Source organism: Zonotrichia leucophrys, chromosome 5, assembly GCF_028769735.1.
Source record: "Zonotrichia leucophrys gambelii isolate GWCS_2022_RI chromosome 5, RI_Zleu_2.0, whole genome shotgun sequence".
NCBI classification, from domain to species: Eukaryota; Metazoa; Chordata; class Aves; order Passeriformes; family Passerellidae; genus Zonotrichia; species Zonotrichia leucophrys.
The window spans coordinates 53,323,571-53,336,396 of record NC_088175.1 but is presented as its reverse complement, the minus strand read 5'-3'; the positions used below and the strand labels follow the sequence as shown (position 1 = coordinate 53,336,396).

The 12,826-nt window shown below is 43.7% G+C and overlaps 1 protein-coding gene across 3 annotated transcripts; it reads right to left on the bottom strand.

Moving 5' to 3' along the window:
* Nucleotides 1-15: 15 nt before the first annotated feature.
* On the bottom strand, nucleotides 16-8,670 carry DEPDC7 (DEP domain containing 7). 3 transcript variants are annotated; one of them, XM_064714051.1, is made up of 9 exons: nucleotides 8,542-8,670; nucleotides 5,985-6,372; nucleotides 4,323-4,453; nucleotides 3,264-3,453; nucleotides 2,281-2,495; nucleotides 1,036-1,178; nucleotides 734-859; nucleotides 556-634; nucleotides 16-417 (listed from the first exon to the last, which is right to left on the bottom strand). In XM_064714051.1, exons 1-9 carry the CDS (start codon nucleotides 8,612-8,614, stop codon nucleotides 200-202), a joined length of 1,563 nt encoding a protein of 520 aa, XP_064570121.1. In that variant the 5' UTR covers nucleotides 8,615-8,670; the 3' UTR covers nucleotides 16-199. The 3 variants fall into 3 exon arrangements, with proteins under 3 accessions (XP_064570121.1, XP_064570122.1, XP_064570124.1); XM_064714052.1 differs by lacking the exon at nucleotides 8,542-8,670 and adding an exon at nucleotides 8,039-8,275 and having other exon boundaries at nucleotides 107-417; XM_064714054.1 differs by having other exon boundaries at nucleotides 108-417; nucleotides 2,281-2,420.
* Nucleotides 8,671-12,826: the final 4,156 nt, after the last annotated feature.

Sequence of the window (12,826 nt, the reverse complement as noted above, 5' to 3'; positions counted from 1 at the left end):
AGGAATTATTTTGGTCCTATAGCAATTACCAATGAGAAAAGCTAAACTATAAATAAAGGTCAAACTCAGTTACTGTTGGCATTGGTAATAATTGCATAAATTCCATCAATTTCCACAAAATAACTTTATTAGGCAGATACATGAATATAAAAGATTTACAAATATATTAGTGTTTTCACTGCTGGGGTATACAAAGTAATCAATATTTACACACATTAGTAACTCTGTCTCCAAAATACTGCATAAAAATGCTTGGATTACTACTATGAAACTGATCTAGCAGCCTCTTTCTCTCTTTGTCAGAGAGCTTTGAATCTTCATCAATAGCTTTCAACAGAGAGAACAGCTCATCTTTTGTGGTCTTCTCCGTGTTGGAGCGATACTCTCTCTCATCCAGCTTTTGGCAAAAGGTATAACCTGAAAGGAAAGGTGAGACACTCAGAGGATTATCACCACACTCCTCCCACCCTCCTTTAGATCACATCAGCCATTATTACAAACTTTTTTTGCATTTGGGGGCATGACAAGATGACAAAGCTCAGTGGGAAGGGTTACCTGGTATCTTGCTGGGATCCTGGCCTTTCTGCAGGGCCAGCAGTTTATTGCTGACCATTTTGTGCAGTGCCCCTGGGACCTGGAACAGAAAGAGAGGACAAGGCAACAGCAGCTTTTCCATCAAAGTTCTCCATGAACACACCAGACATACAAAACCTGGCCATTTTCCAGCTCCTACCTTCAACACATCTCTCTGGTTGTCCACAAGGAACAAGATCAGGAGGTCAGTTTTCCCTCTGGACAGGTTTTTATTGTTGATAATAGCTTTAGAGAATGTCCTTTTCACAACCATCCTGTTGTCACTCTACAGAACAAAGGGAAATAATGACCAGAAGAGGAGAGTTAGTGTCCACCTTTGTTCTTCTGAGACATGGCTTTTCCTGTAGTCACAAATTTAAACTACAAAGGTGGTTTCTGACCAGTACCTGGGCAATCTGGATTTCAGAAAGAGCAAAACAACTGTCAAGAATGCAGATTTACCTCCTTCTGTAGCTTGAGCTCAGAACTATGTGCTGCAACAGCCATGAAGTACAGCAGTCTCCTGAACTCCTCCCTCACTTGGCTGTCTAGGAGCTTCAAATAGAGCTGAACAGCTTCTAAAGACTGCTCCATCTTCCCATTCACTGGGGAGAGAGAAAGGGATCCATTGCCATATTCATTTCAGTAAATGTTACCATAAAACACCTGAATTAGCCACTGAAGAGATGCCCTTCTCTCTTAACAGAACCTGCCAAACACAGCAATCCATTCTCCCAAAAACCTCTCCCAGGCTGAGGAGAGCTGCTTGCAGAGCCTCTGACAACATCCCACACACAGACCTTCAGCCTGGCATTAAAGCTCCCTTGTAATTAAGTTCAATTACAGTTCAGCCATCTTAAAGGGAGTAAGAAATACTGAAAAAGGAAAATGGTTCTATTAAAAACAAAAAAAAATCCCGACCTCTGCTTGTGGTAATAAAGACCTCAGAAAACCTGAGGAATATGTCCTAGATACATGGGCTAGTTTGATGAGTTAATTGCAAATTACTTTCTGGAACTTTGCTAAGTTTTGATTTGCCTTACTATGCAGAATAGTCATTTTAGAGTTGTGAATTGTTTAAATGAAGTAGGCTGTGCTAATATCCTTTATCATGTAGAGAAGAAGAATGGGATATAAAGGCTAAGGATTCCAGTTGACATGAAAAAAGGAGAATAATCAAGGCAGAGAACTTATGAAAAATAAGAAGATCTGGGATAAAATGTTGAGAACTAAAACATCATAAGCTTTCTAAAATGGTGTCCAAACAAAATTTAAAAACAAGTAAAGAAGAAAAACTAAAAGTTGCCAATGGGATACCAAGTATGTACAGCTTTCAGTTTAGCTCTTACAGCCTAAATATTTACTATTAGGCTATATTTATATTTCATTTCCCTTGGATATCTGACTTCCATGGATACCAGCTAGTACCAAATAATAACACTCTGGTTTCACAGCCATTCTACATACACCTAAACAATGATTACAGAGCTGCATGCAGTAAGAACTAAAATGTCAAAGAACAGTCTTTATGACTAGAAATTAAAAAAAAAAAACCCCAACCATACATAAAATCCTCAAACAAACAAACCCAAACCAAAACGCCACTTGTAGAAGTCAGCTTTTATTCTCAGCTCCTGAGGTAAACACTCAGTTTCGCAGTACATATTGAGATATGTAAGCATTGGGACACAGCTCTGTCTTACTTACCTAATAGTTCTGCAATTCCTAAATGAATTTCAGATGCATGGCTTAAGAGTGGCTCCTTTTTTTGGCTGTAGTATCTCCCAATGTTTTCAAACAGCAGCAGCTTCCAGGAATCGGCTTTGTCTGGCTGATCAGGCAGGTTCCTGCTAATATCCACCACCATATGATCAGGAAGATATTCCAAGCAATCAATTGCTGCAGAGAGCCACTCGTCTGTCCTGGAAGACAGAGGGGTTTGGGGTTGTGCCTTTAATTGTGGGTGCCCTTCAGAGCTGGCTGCAATGCTTTCCACAGAGAGCAGGCAGACTGGTTCCTTCATCACACTGAGAACTGAGCGTGCGGGCACGAAAACCCACTGGAAATTCACACACAAGACACCTCACCTGACACGCTGGGGCAGATCACAGCCATAAGCCTCTTTGTTATGTATTTAATCAAGATGAAAAATTAGTAACCCACAAGTAAACAGGCCCAAGCAGTAAAACCCAAAGTCAATCATGTCCTCTACTGTTAGATAAGGACACAATTATCGCTGGATAAACAGAAACATGAACCTTGATCTGATTCAGACTGGTACAAGTTTTTCTGAGAATGTTTTCACCTCTATGCACAGTTTCAAGCTCAACATTCTTAGCTCTTTGAATACAGTAGGAGAAACTAAACTGGTTCCTCACAAGCAATGTCTCCAGGAAAAACTTTCACGATGATTACAAACCCTCAATGCAACAAAAAATTTCCCCTCTGAACACCATCAACTATTGTCACTGCATTCAAAACTCATCCCAGTGCTCAGCAGACATTCTCACCAAGCAATTGATATTTACCAGTTATTCCAGTCAAGTCCAACAGGGAAAAAACACTCACATCCTTTCTGCAGCACTGAGACTGCTACATTTGCTACATCCCCCTGAACCCCAACTGTGCTTTACACTCCCCTGAAAGCAGAAAGTTTGTCAGAGCTGCAGAGGACAGCAAGGATTGCTTACTGAGAGTCACTGAAAGCCTTGAGGATCTCTCTGTCCAGGTAGTTGCTGGAGATGACACAGCCAGGTGCCTTCCTGGGCTCTGGCAGCTGAGCTCGGATCTCCTGGTGCTCCAGCAGAGACTCCAGCAGAGGGAGGTCCACCAGCTGCAGCAGGCGAGCAATCGTTTGTTCTTGCCACACTTCATTAATAACTGGGGAAGGTGCACACACAAAGCACAGGGAGACTCAGCAATGTGCAAAAACTGATCCCAAGGAAGATAACTCCCTTCCTCCCATCGGGCCTAACCTAACAGATTGATTTTACCAAAGCGGAGACTTGCAGTAGCAAAGCATGTGGCTCTTATCAGCTTGAAGTGCCTTTTATCGCCACAAAAAGGCAAGAATTACCCATTTGTTTAGTTAGCTACAAGTGTGGGAGAACTGCTTTTCGAATAAATCTGAAGTGCCTTACACTCTTTGTGCTCTAATTTGCAAACAATCTTTGTTCTAGATAAGGGATGAAAAATAAAGCACAGCAGTGATACTCTCCTTATCACAGCTTCCTTGAATATTTCCCTATGATGAAACCACAGTTTCTAGGATGCATTAGCACTTTCAACCAAAGGAAAAAACACATCAGATCATAGTTTGGTCTGAAAGACAAGCAGTGAATTGTCAAGAAGAGTTTCACACAACACTGAAGGAGTGCTGGGTGTGCAGATACACAATTCACTTCCAGCTAACAGCAGACTATTTGCCCTGACTAAAACCAGCACAATCAGTGCAGGTCACTGAGTATTATGAATATTTCTAACTCAAATCAAGCTCCACACATTGGGTATTCTTCTCCACAAAAGTCAACGCTGATTTATTTCAATCAAGAGATAACGCCTCTTGTCTGATGAAATGAAAAGGCAAAAGGCAAGCCTGCAACAAATATAATTTGTCTTTTCATGACATGGTGGTTAAACCAAAACACTGTGAGTATCAGTTTGCCTCCCTCTCCAACCTGAGGGACACAAGTCCTGCAGATGGATTTTCCTTCTCCCACAGACAGTGACTGGGACATTATTTGGCTCACCTCGACGGGACAAGCTGTCGGAGATGTTTACTTGAGGGCTGCTTGCAGGATTTAGACTCAGGTTTTCCCAAAGATCCTCCAAGCTTTCTGATTTGAATGGGGTAGAGTAGAGCAACGTGCTGTTCCCGTATCTGAAATTAAAACCAGTTTGTATATGTATAACCAAATAGATGGATAACCAAATATATGATGCAACATACAGATATCGGTAACTGTCCCAAGATCAAAAATTTTCTCCTGTATAGATATTTACATAATCCCCCTCATCTCCCCTGCCTGACATTTCCTCTGTCCAAGTCACCCAAGAGAATGTATCATACCTGCAAAAATTATTTGCATGTAACAGAACCACTCCAGCCACAAAATTACTGTTTCTCCAAGCAGAGCTGTATGATTTCAATTGCCAGCTCTTTGTTTTAGGGCACTGCAATATCTTTTTGATGTCCACTACCTTTGACATGGATATGCATGTATTGACAGAGTTGTTCCTTTGAGTAAATGAAGAAATGTAACCCGATGGATCTGTGCCCTGCCAAGAAAAACACCTTCATTCTACACTAATAAAACAGGAATAATCCTGTTTAATGACTGTTTGCTAAATATATTCTAAGTCTCAATTTAACAGCTCTTGTGATGGAAGTATTTTTAAATACCACATATAATTAAAGTGATTTTAATTTCTCATGAATTCTCCTTTTAAATAAAGACTTGGGACAGTATGCTTTAGGAAAGAACAAGAGCCAGTGGGAGAGAGGGGAGAAGCAGGACAAAGGAAATATTTTTAATCTCTGTTCCTCTACTTTTTTTCATCAGGGTTGATGCACTCAAGTTCACATTTGCTACTCACATGAATATGTCAGTCAAATAAGGAATTTTGGGTCAATACCATTTACAGTCTCCAACAGTGCACATTGCTAAAACTGCTGCATTAAATACATCCACGGAGTTTCTTGTAAGAATATGTCAGAATAGGTGAAGAGATGAACGCTTCACAAAAACTGTTGAAGGGAAGTTATGTGGCAAAGTGGCATCTACACCTTCTGCTTTGTGTGGGGTTAGTTAGCACCAGGGATTTCTTTGCCCACTCCTAAAGGGACAGGGAAACAAAAAAACCTCACCATTGCACTTGCCTCTGGTTCTAGGATGGACTGCAATAGCAGAACAGCAGAACAGCCTGCTACCCTGCCTGGGGACAGGTCATACATGCATAAAGAAACAGCTAAAAAAAGAGTAAAGTTGGAAGTGTACCAAAGCGAAGATGGTGAAAGGAGAAAACATTTTTTTCTTAGAGGGTGCATGGATTACTGGTTTATGCCAGAGCTAGATGTGCAGTTACTAAAGATTGCCCTGTTGCATTAGCCTGCTTGATGCATTCCAGCTGGTTATATTGATTTAGATCAGTATGTAAATGCACTTAATTTCTACCCTCTCACCTCCCTCCCCCAAGGCAAGGTGATAACAGAGAAAACAAGCAGCCATGTAAGGCTGTGTGGTTTACTCTCTTCAAATTGCTCTTTCCTACCTGTCTTCCACCCACATCTTCACAAACATCTATGCAGTGTCTATTTTTACCCCTTAAACGCGCAAGTTCGCTTTTCTCTCCCCCAGAACACATAATATTTTCCTCTTGTAAACCATTTCTCTTCACCTCCCCGTACTAACCTCTGCGGGGTACACTGCTGGTAATCCTTCTCAAGCTCCGGCTGGCTGGGGGCGTTTGTGAACCTGTAGAGGCTGCAGCTGCTGTCCTCAAACACGGAGCGTTTGTCTTTGCCAAAGACCCTGGTGGAGACGGCCTCGAACACTTTGCAGTCCATCAGCGCCTGGCACACCCGCACCACCTTAGCCCGGGAGATATCCACGTCCCCAAAGTACTTGTTCTGCAGGAGGTGGGCAAAGACAACATCCACTGCATCCGAGCCGATGAAGCAGTCGTGGTAACTCTTGAGGTTGTGGCGGCGCTTCTTCACTTCCACTTGAGTCTGGAGGGCGCTGATGATGCTGCTCCAGACGAAGGTGGCTCCGAACGGCTTCTGCGCCAGGCTGAAGCCTGAGAACACACACAAAGCCTGAATTCATGCTGCAGCCACAGAGAACAGCCCCCTCTCTGGCTTCCAGCTTTCCTCAACCTCGGAAGGGTTTAGAAATCCGTCAGACTTCCACTTTGGCTCGGGTTGCTCAGGCATTAACACTGTGTTACTGCCTCAGCAAGTCTGCCTGCTCTGCGCCCCTGTCCCTCTCTCTCTTTGCTGCTTGCCCTCGCTACACCAGCCTAAAGCTTTGCGACCAGGAGTTCCTGTTTTGTCAGCCTCTCGCTTTGTCCTTTTGTGTCCCTTGGTCACCTAATGGTCACCCCTGCAGAGCCACTGCTAAGCCCCACAACCACAAACCAGCTGCGTGCACTCCTAACGCCCCGGCTCCTCCACAACGCAGCTGGGCAGGGAACAGGGATGAAGAGACTCCTGAAAACCCTGCCTGCTCCAGGATTGTGCACACAACACACACAAATTACCTAACACAGTGCTTAGCACAGCACTAACAGGTGCATGGATTCTCTGGAGATGGCACTGACCCCACACCGATGCCACCAGAGAGCCCTTTGCCAGCACGGCTCCCTCTGTCACCCAGCGCCACTCCCGTGAGCCAGCCCGTCTGCCCTCCCTCCCCCGGTGAAACCACTGAACTATTACTCATTTACCAGTCTGATCAGAACAAAATGCCAGCAGCCAACAGTTTGACCTGAGGCTACACTCAGCCTCCACAAGGACTCAAAAACACACGAAAGTTTGTTTTTGAGCAGGTGGCACCCAACTGGGGAGAGCTGCGGCCACCAGGGAGGCTAGAATTAGAACGTGTTTTTCACTAAGTGAGATGAATAATTTACTAAGAGTGAAAGAAGAGGAAGAAGAGGGAAATCAAAAGCTGAAGGACAAAATATGGAAGGAAGAGTTGGCAGCAATCCTACAGAAAGCCAGCTGGGATTGTGACAGACCTCAAACCAAATGAATTAACAGTGCAAGGCAGTGTTTGAAAAAAACAACAACATGCAACTCCTTCTGGAACATATTACCACGAGCGTTTTCCACAGGGATGCAGGAGGAGGTTGTTTCTATTCTGTTTAGTCTGAAGTGGCTTTAGCTAGAGAGGTGTATTCCAGTTTGAGGCACCAAATCACCAATCAGTTTTCAGCTGATCCCCAGCTGCAGGAAAGCCCAAATTGGCAAATAAGCAAGGGGAAAAAGAAAGGTATAGGGGCAGTGAAGACTGGGAAGAGGGAGAGAAAGCAAGGAGCACACCATCATTTGAACACAGCAACTCTTCAGAAAGACAGCATCTTTTGTTTCTGAAAAGATTCAAGCCAGAAAAAAAAAGAAAAAAAAATGAGAGAAAAGTAAAGCAAAGCGGCTTTCTATCACACAGCATTGAAACAGCCAAGGGAGAAATCTCCCAGAACCTCCAGTTTCCAAAGCTCTAAAAGTACAAGACGGACAAGGTACAGAACTGCTGACACTTTAACCTGATGACACCTTCAGGAAGGCAGAACAAACACAGCGAGCACGGAATTCGCTTCCTGCCCCACATTCCAACAGCCAGCTATGCTCTTTGGGAGAGAAGAACCCCAAACCCGACACCACCAAACACAAAACCACACTGGTTTCCATCGCTAGAATAAACACAAGCACCTGCAATGCTTTAACTACCACTCACAGCCTTACCAGCGCTTCGGATCTTTTCTGAGCGAAGCGGTATGAAGCGTGCCATTAGGACAACAACTTTCCACAGAGTTAAGGTGGGGAAAGAAAAAGGGCAAAGGCAGGGAAAGAAAAAGGGCAAAACCGCTTTCCAGCGAGCGCGCCCTGTCACCGCTTAGGCTGCGCCACCGAGGCACCTGCTCCTAAACCGAGCTGGGGCCGCGGAGCTGCCCGAGCCTCCCTGGCAGCGGCTCCGGCGGCAGCTCCGCGGGCAGGGCAGGGCAGGGAAGGGAAGGGTCCCGCGGGTCCCGGCGCTGCCGCCCGGCCCGGAGCGGGCACAGCCGGGACGGGATCCCTGCGGAAGCGGCTCCCGGAGCGCGGCCAAGTTTTGAACCTCCCGGAGCCGGGAAAGGCGCCGAGCGCAGCAGCAGCAGCAGCAGCCGCCGCCGGGAGCCGCATCCCACTCCACGCCGCTCCCGCTCCCATTCCCTGCCCCGCTCCCCGGCATCCCCGGGGCTGGGCCGTACCCGGGGGCCTGGCGGCGGGGCTGCAGACCGCGCTGAGGCTCAGAGCCGCCGCCTTCTCCCGCACCGTGGCCATGGCGAGCGCCGGCTGCTCCGCGCATCGGCCGCTCCAAGGCGGCTCTCGGGGCCCGCGGGGGCGGAGCTGCCGCGCCCCCGCCCCGGGGCGGCGCCGGCACCGGGCGGGAAGGGCAGAGACCGGCCCGGCACCGCCCGAGCGGCCGCGGGGCGAGCGGCGTGGGTGGAAGGGCCCCGTGGGGACCATCCGGTGCAATCCCCCGGCGAGGCATTTCAAATGTCTCTCTTACATCTCAAGCACGTCACAAGGCTCTCTCTTCTATACCAAACTTTGTTCTTTAGATTTCAAATGTCTTCCCACAACAGGAACGCGCTCGGGGGGCTCTGGAGTGTCTGTGCCAGTGCGCTGCCACCTTCGGCGCAAAGAAACTCTTCCGAGCACAGCCCTGACACCCAAATTTTGACGGGGCAGGCAGCAGATACTGGCTGGTCAGACAGGATCTGAGAAATGCCATTTTTTGCTATTTCTTAAAATAATATTATTATAAAATGCTTTCCTAAAGCACAGTTAAACTTCATATATACATAATTATTGTCAATATAATAATTCGTTTACAGTTTTATTTAGTCACTCTAAATACTGTAGCCTCATACAGCCAGGATGGTTTTGGCTGGGGGAATTCCTCAGACCATAGCGGAAAGAGCTCAGGATAAAAGCACAACTCCCTGTGTCTGGTTTCATCTTCCACAGCAGATTCCCCCCAGTTAACCTCCATAAACCTGAACACGGGATGCACAAGAGAATGCCAATTATAAAGACACTAAATTATGTTAATTTATTCATAAAATCGTTTGAGACCAATGTATTTTTAACAGAAGTCCTAGTCCTAACAAAAGCCACAGTTGTGTCAAATTATTTTCAACTGTGAAAGGACTTTCAAAAGTCCTTTCAAAGCAATGGACTTTTATAGCAAGGAACAGCAGAATAAAAATCTATTTCCATTTATTTCCAGGTCATCTAGAAATACTCCTACCAGCTACAAAAGGATCAAGAGAGTGGTTATGTTTTGAAGAACTTAAAAACTTCGGTTTTCAAGAATTTCTGAGTCTCATGTAAGACCTGTAGGGTTTAATTAAAAGCATAAAGCAGAAACAGAGTATTTAAATTCAACAGCCACAATTTCAGACATGTCTGTTGATTAACTTCCTCATGTCAATTAAGTGTTTGCTCAAGGATAAAGATGGTAAAGGATAAAGAGCCACGTTCAGGTCTTGTCTGATCATGGGGGGAGAGAAGGCAAAATGGAAACCTGCAGCTCACAAAGGGAGCAATGATGCACACCTGCGTGCAAAATGCAAAAAGCTTTTCCCATAATGAACCTGGAATCTGGGCTGCCAACCAGGATGGGGAAGTGACAGCACCTGGAATTTCCAGATATTCTGAGTACTGCTCTTCCAGATAACAAAGGAGATCTAATTGGATATAAGACCTTACAAAGTAAAAACATGAGAGGCATATAAATAGAAAATATTCTATTTTATAGGGGTGCTGCTGTTTTATCTGCAACAGATCAATGTTTGGTTAAGTGACTGGGAAATGTTATGTGCTCATGAAAAAAAAACCACAGGAGAAAGTTTTAATTTCATAACTTAAAAAAAAAAAAAATGGAAGGACACCAAAGCTGGAACATAAGCTGTTCTAAAACCCAGAATTGTTCAGTGTTCCAATTAGTATTCACATTTGAAACACCAAAACAGTGACTTATGTCTGAAAATTGACTAGGAAATAAAGAGGGATTTTTGCAGAACAGTACCATCCAATTTTTTATTTTCAAATGAATTCAGATTCCACTTTCATTTCACATGCCTCTCTTACATCTCAATCACGTCAGAAGGCTCTCTCTTCTATACCAAACTTTATTCTTTAGATTTCAAATGCCTTCCCACAACAATAAAGCTTTAAAGATTAAGTGTATATCAACATAGCTTAAATGTATATGTACATAAAATTTATTGCCATTGTCATCAGGATCTGTTGAAGCCAATAGTTTTCTGTTTCTGAAAAAGCAAAGCAATAATTACCATAAAAATTCAGAAAAATATTCCAGTTATTTAGAACAGTTACACTTCTGTTTTTTCCCCACTTAAATATCAACAATGCCTGTATTCACTACAGTGGTGAAGTTGATGAAAGGAGTACATTATAAAGAGTAACCCTTAAAATGTTGCTCCATTCCATTGACAAATGTCGAGACAAATTAAAGTTCAGCATTTGGTTCACTGTCGCACAGAGATCCTCATGGAAGGGAAAATCAACAGCTTCTGGTACAGAAATTGCTACAATTATCAGGGCATTGTCAAATCTGCTCTACTTCAATGCCTGAGGATGCAAAGGCCAGTGCAAAAGGTTTTCAGTAATGAAAGGGACCTATAAAAATGGGAAAACTCTTCTCTAGCGTGAAAAACGCCAGTCTCTTGTTTTTAAAATTTTTAAAGTTTAATAGTAATCAAATGGTTATAAAAATAGTAATACAATTAGAGTAATAATAATTTGGACAATTTGAATTAGGACAATATAAGACAATAGAGACAAAGGTTGTGGACATCCAGGTACCTTTTTCTGGGCAGCACGAGCCTGAAAAACGACTCACGTTAACCCTTAAAAACAATAACCTGTTGCATATTCATACACCTCATACAGGATGCATAAATTCCATTCAAATACAGGATTCTGTCTGGTCATCGTCAACTTCTTCCTCTGAATCCTAACAGCGCCTTTGAGGTGGGAAAAAGTTCATTTCTTCTGATAAGAGGGCAATAAATTCTTTTTCTCTGAAAGATTCAGGTGTCCTGTGGCTGCTGTCTTGCTGCGAGTCCTTTCTTTAAAAAAATTATCCTACATAGCATAGTTTCTATTTTAACATTTTTTTTATAACCTAAAACTATATTTCACACAGTACTTAATTAATACAGCATTACTTTCTAACACAACACATATAATATTCATTTTAATATTTGCAAAAAGCCAATCATAAAATACACAATTTTCACATCTGGTAATCTCAAATTTAAGAACGTGAACAGCTATTCACACAAAATAGCAGATTGCAAAGGGCTGTTTGACAAGCTGGACAGATCTGAGGGTGGATTACAGAGCTGGCACAGGGGATCTCCCTTAGTACTGACTAACAGGTTCTGCCGTTTGCAGCTCAGAGCAGGAGCATTGCTTGGGGCTGAGCTCCACGGGCTGCAGAGCACAGACACTCTCCCTTAGGATGCAGAGTAGGTTACTCACAAAGTCACTCTGCTTCATCTCATTTCCCATCCTCACAGGAATTACAAAAGAGGATGGTGTAGTGTCACAGCTCTTGTCACAGAGAGCAGCAGGGACAAGTTCCCAAGGATTTCTCCTAGGGAAAGGCAGTGAGAAGCTCAGAGAAGAAGAGAAAACAATTGTTATCTCTACTTGCTGCTCCTGTTGTTTGGCACATGTGGAATGTGTTATGGAGTATGTTTCCCCAAAGTGATTTGTTAATTGGATTCTGCTGAGGGTTGTTTGGACTGATTGTCCAGTTGGATCCACGTGTGTGTCGTGACTGTCTGGAGACAGCCACAGGTTTTTCTTTAGTATCTCTTTAGTATGTAATTTAGTTTAGCACTAGTGTAATATACTATAACTTATAGCTATATACTTCTAGCTTATATACTTATGAGCTATGTACTTATAGCTCTATAGTGTATAGCTCATAGTGTGGCATTTGTTCAGCTTTCTGAACCATGGAGTCAGAGCACATTATTCCCTACATTGGGGTCGCCCTGCATGGATAGGTGTTGGGAATTTAGCTGCTAGAGAAAGGAAAATTACAAAGCTGTGGCTAATTCCAAGTCCGGCACCTGCAAGATAGCAGTGTCCTTGGGCCTAGCTGTAGTAGGATAACAAACAGTGAAAGAGACATGAGAAAAGAGAGATGTAACCCCTAAGGAATGAGGAAGAGTTGATGGTATAGTTTAACCAATAGATTGCTTAGCTTACAGAATATTCATAAGCTTATTACTCGCTGTATAAGTGTCTGATGCTCTCTTCAATAAACTGGAATTTGCTTATCACTCATATTGAGTGTCTGAGTCTCCCCTCACCGACAAATGGCTCATCCCTGACAAAGGCCTTCACCTTCTGCGACAGATAGGTGTTCCAGATTGCAAGGCAAGATGTATTCTATTACCATCTGTATGGCAGATTACCTTTGTCAAGTGGGCAGTTTGCATTATCTCT

What these genes read in the sequence shown, in the direction of transcription:
- DEPDC7 (XM_064714051.1), bottom strand. Translation starts at nt 8,614, where the DNA reads ATGGCCACGGTGCGGGAGAAGGCGGCGGCTCTGAGCCTCAGCGCGGTC. An exon ending in AGCTCAAGCTACAGAAGGAG is followed by an intron (nt 860 to 1,035) that starts GTAAATCTGCAT and finishes TTTGTTCTGTAG; the next exon opens with AGTGACAACAGGATGGTTGT. An exon ending in GGATCCCAGCAAGATACCAG is followed by an intron (nt 418 to 555) that starts GTAACCCTTCCC and finishes CTTTCCTTTCAG; the next exon opens with GTTATACCTTTTGCCAAAAG.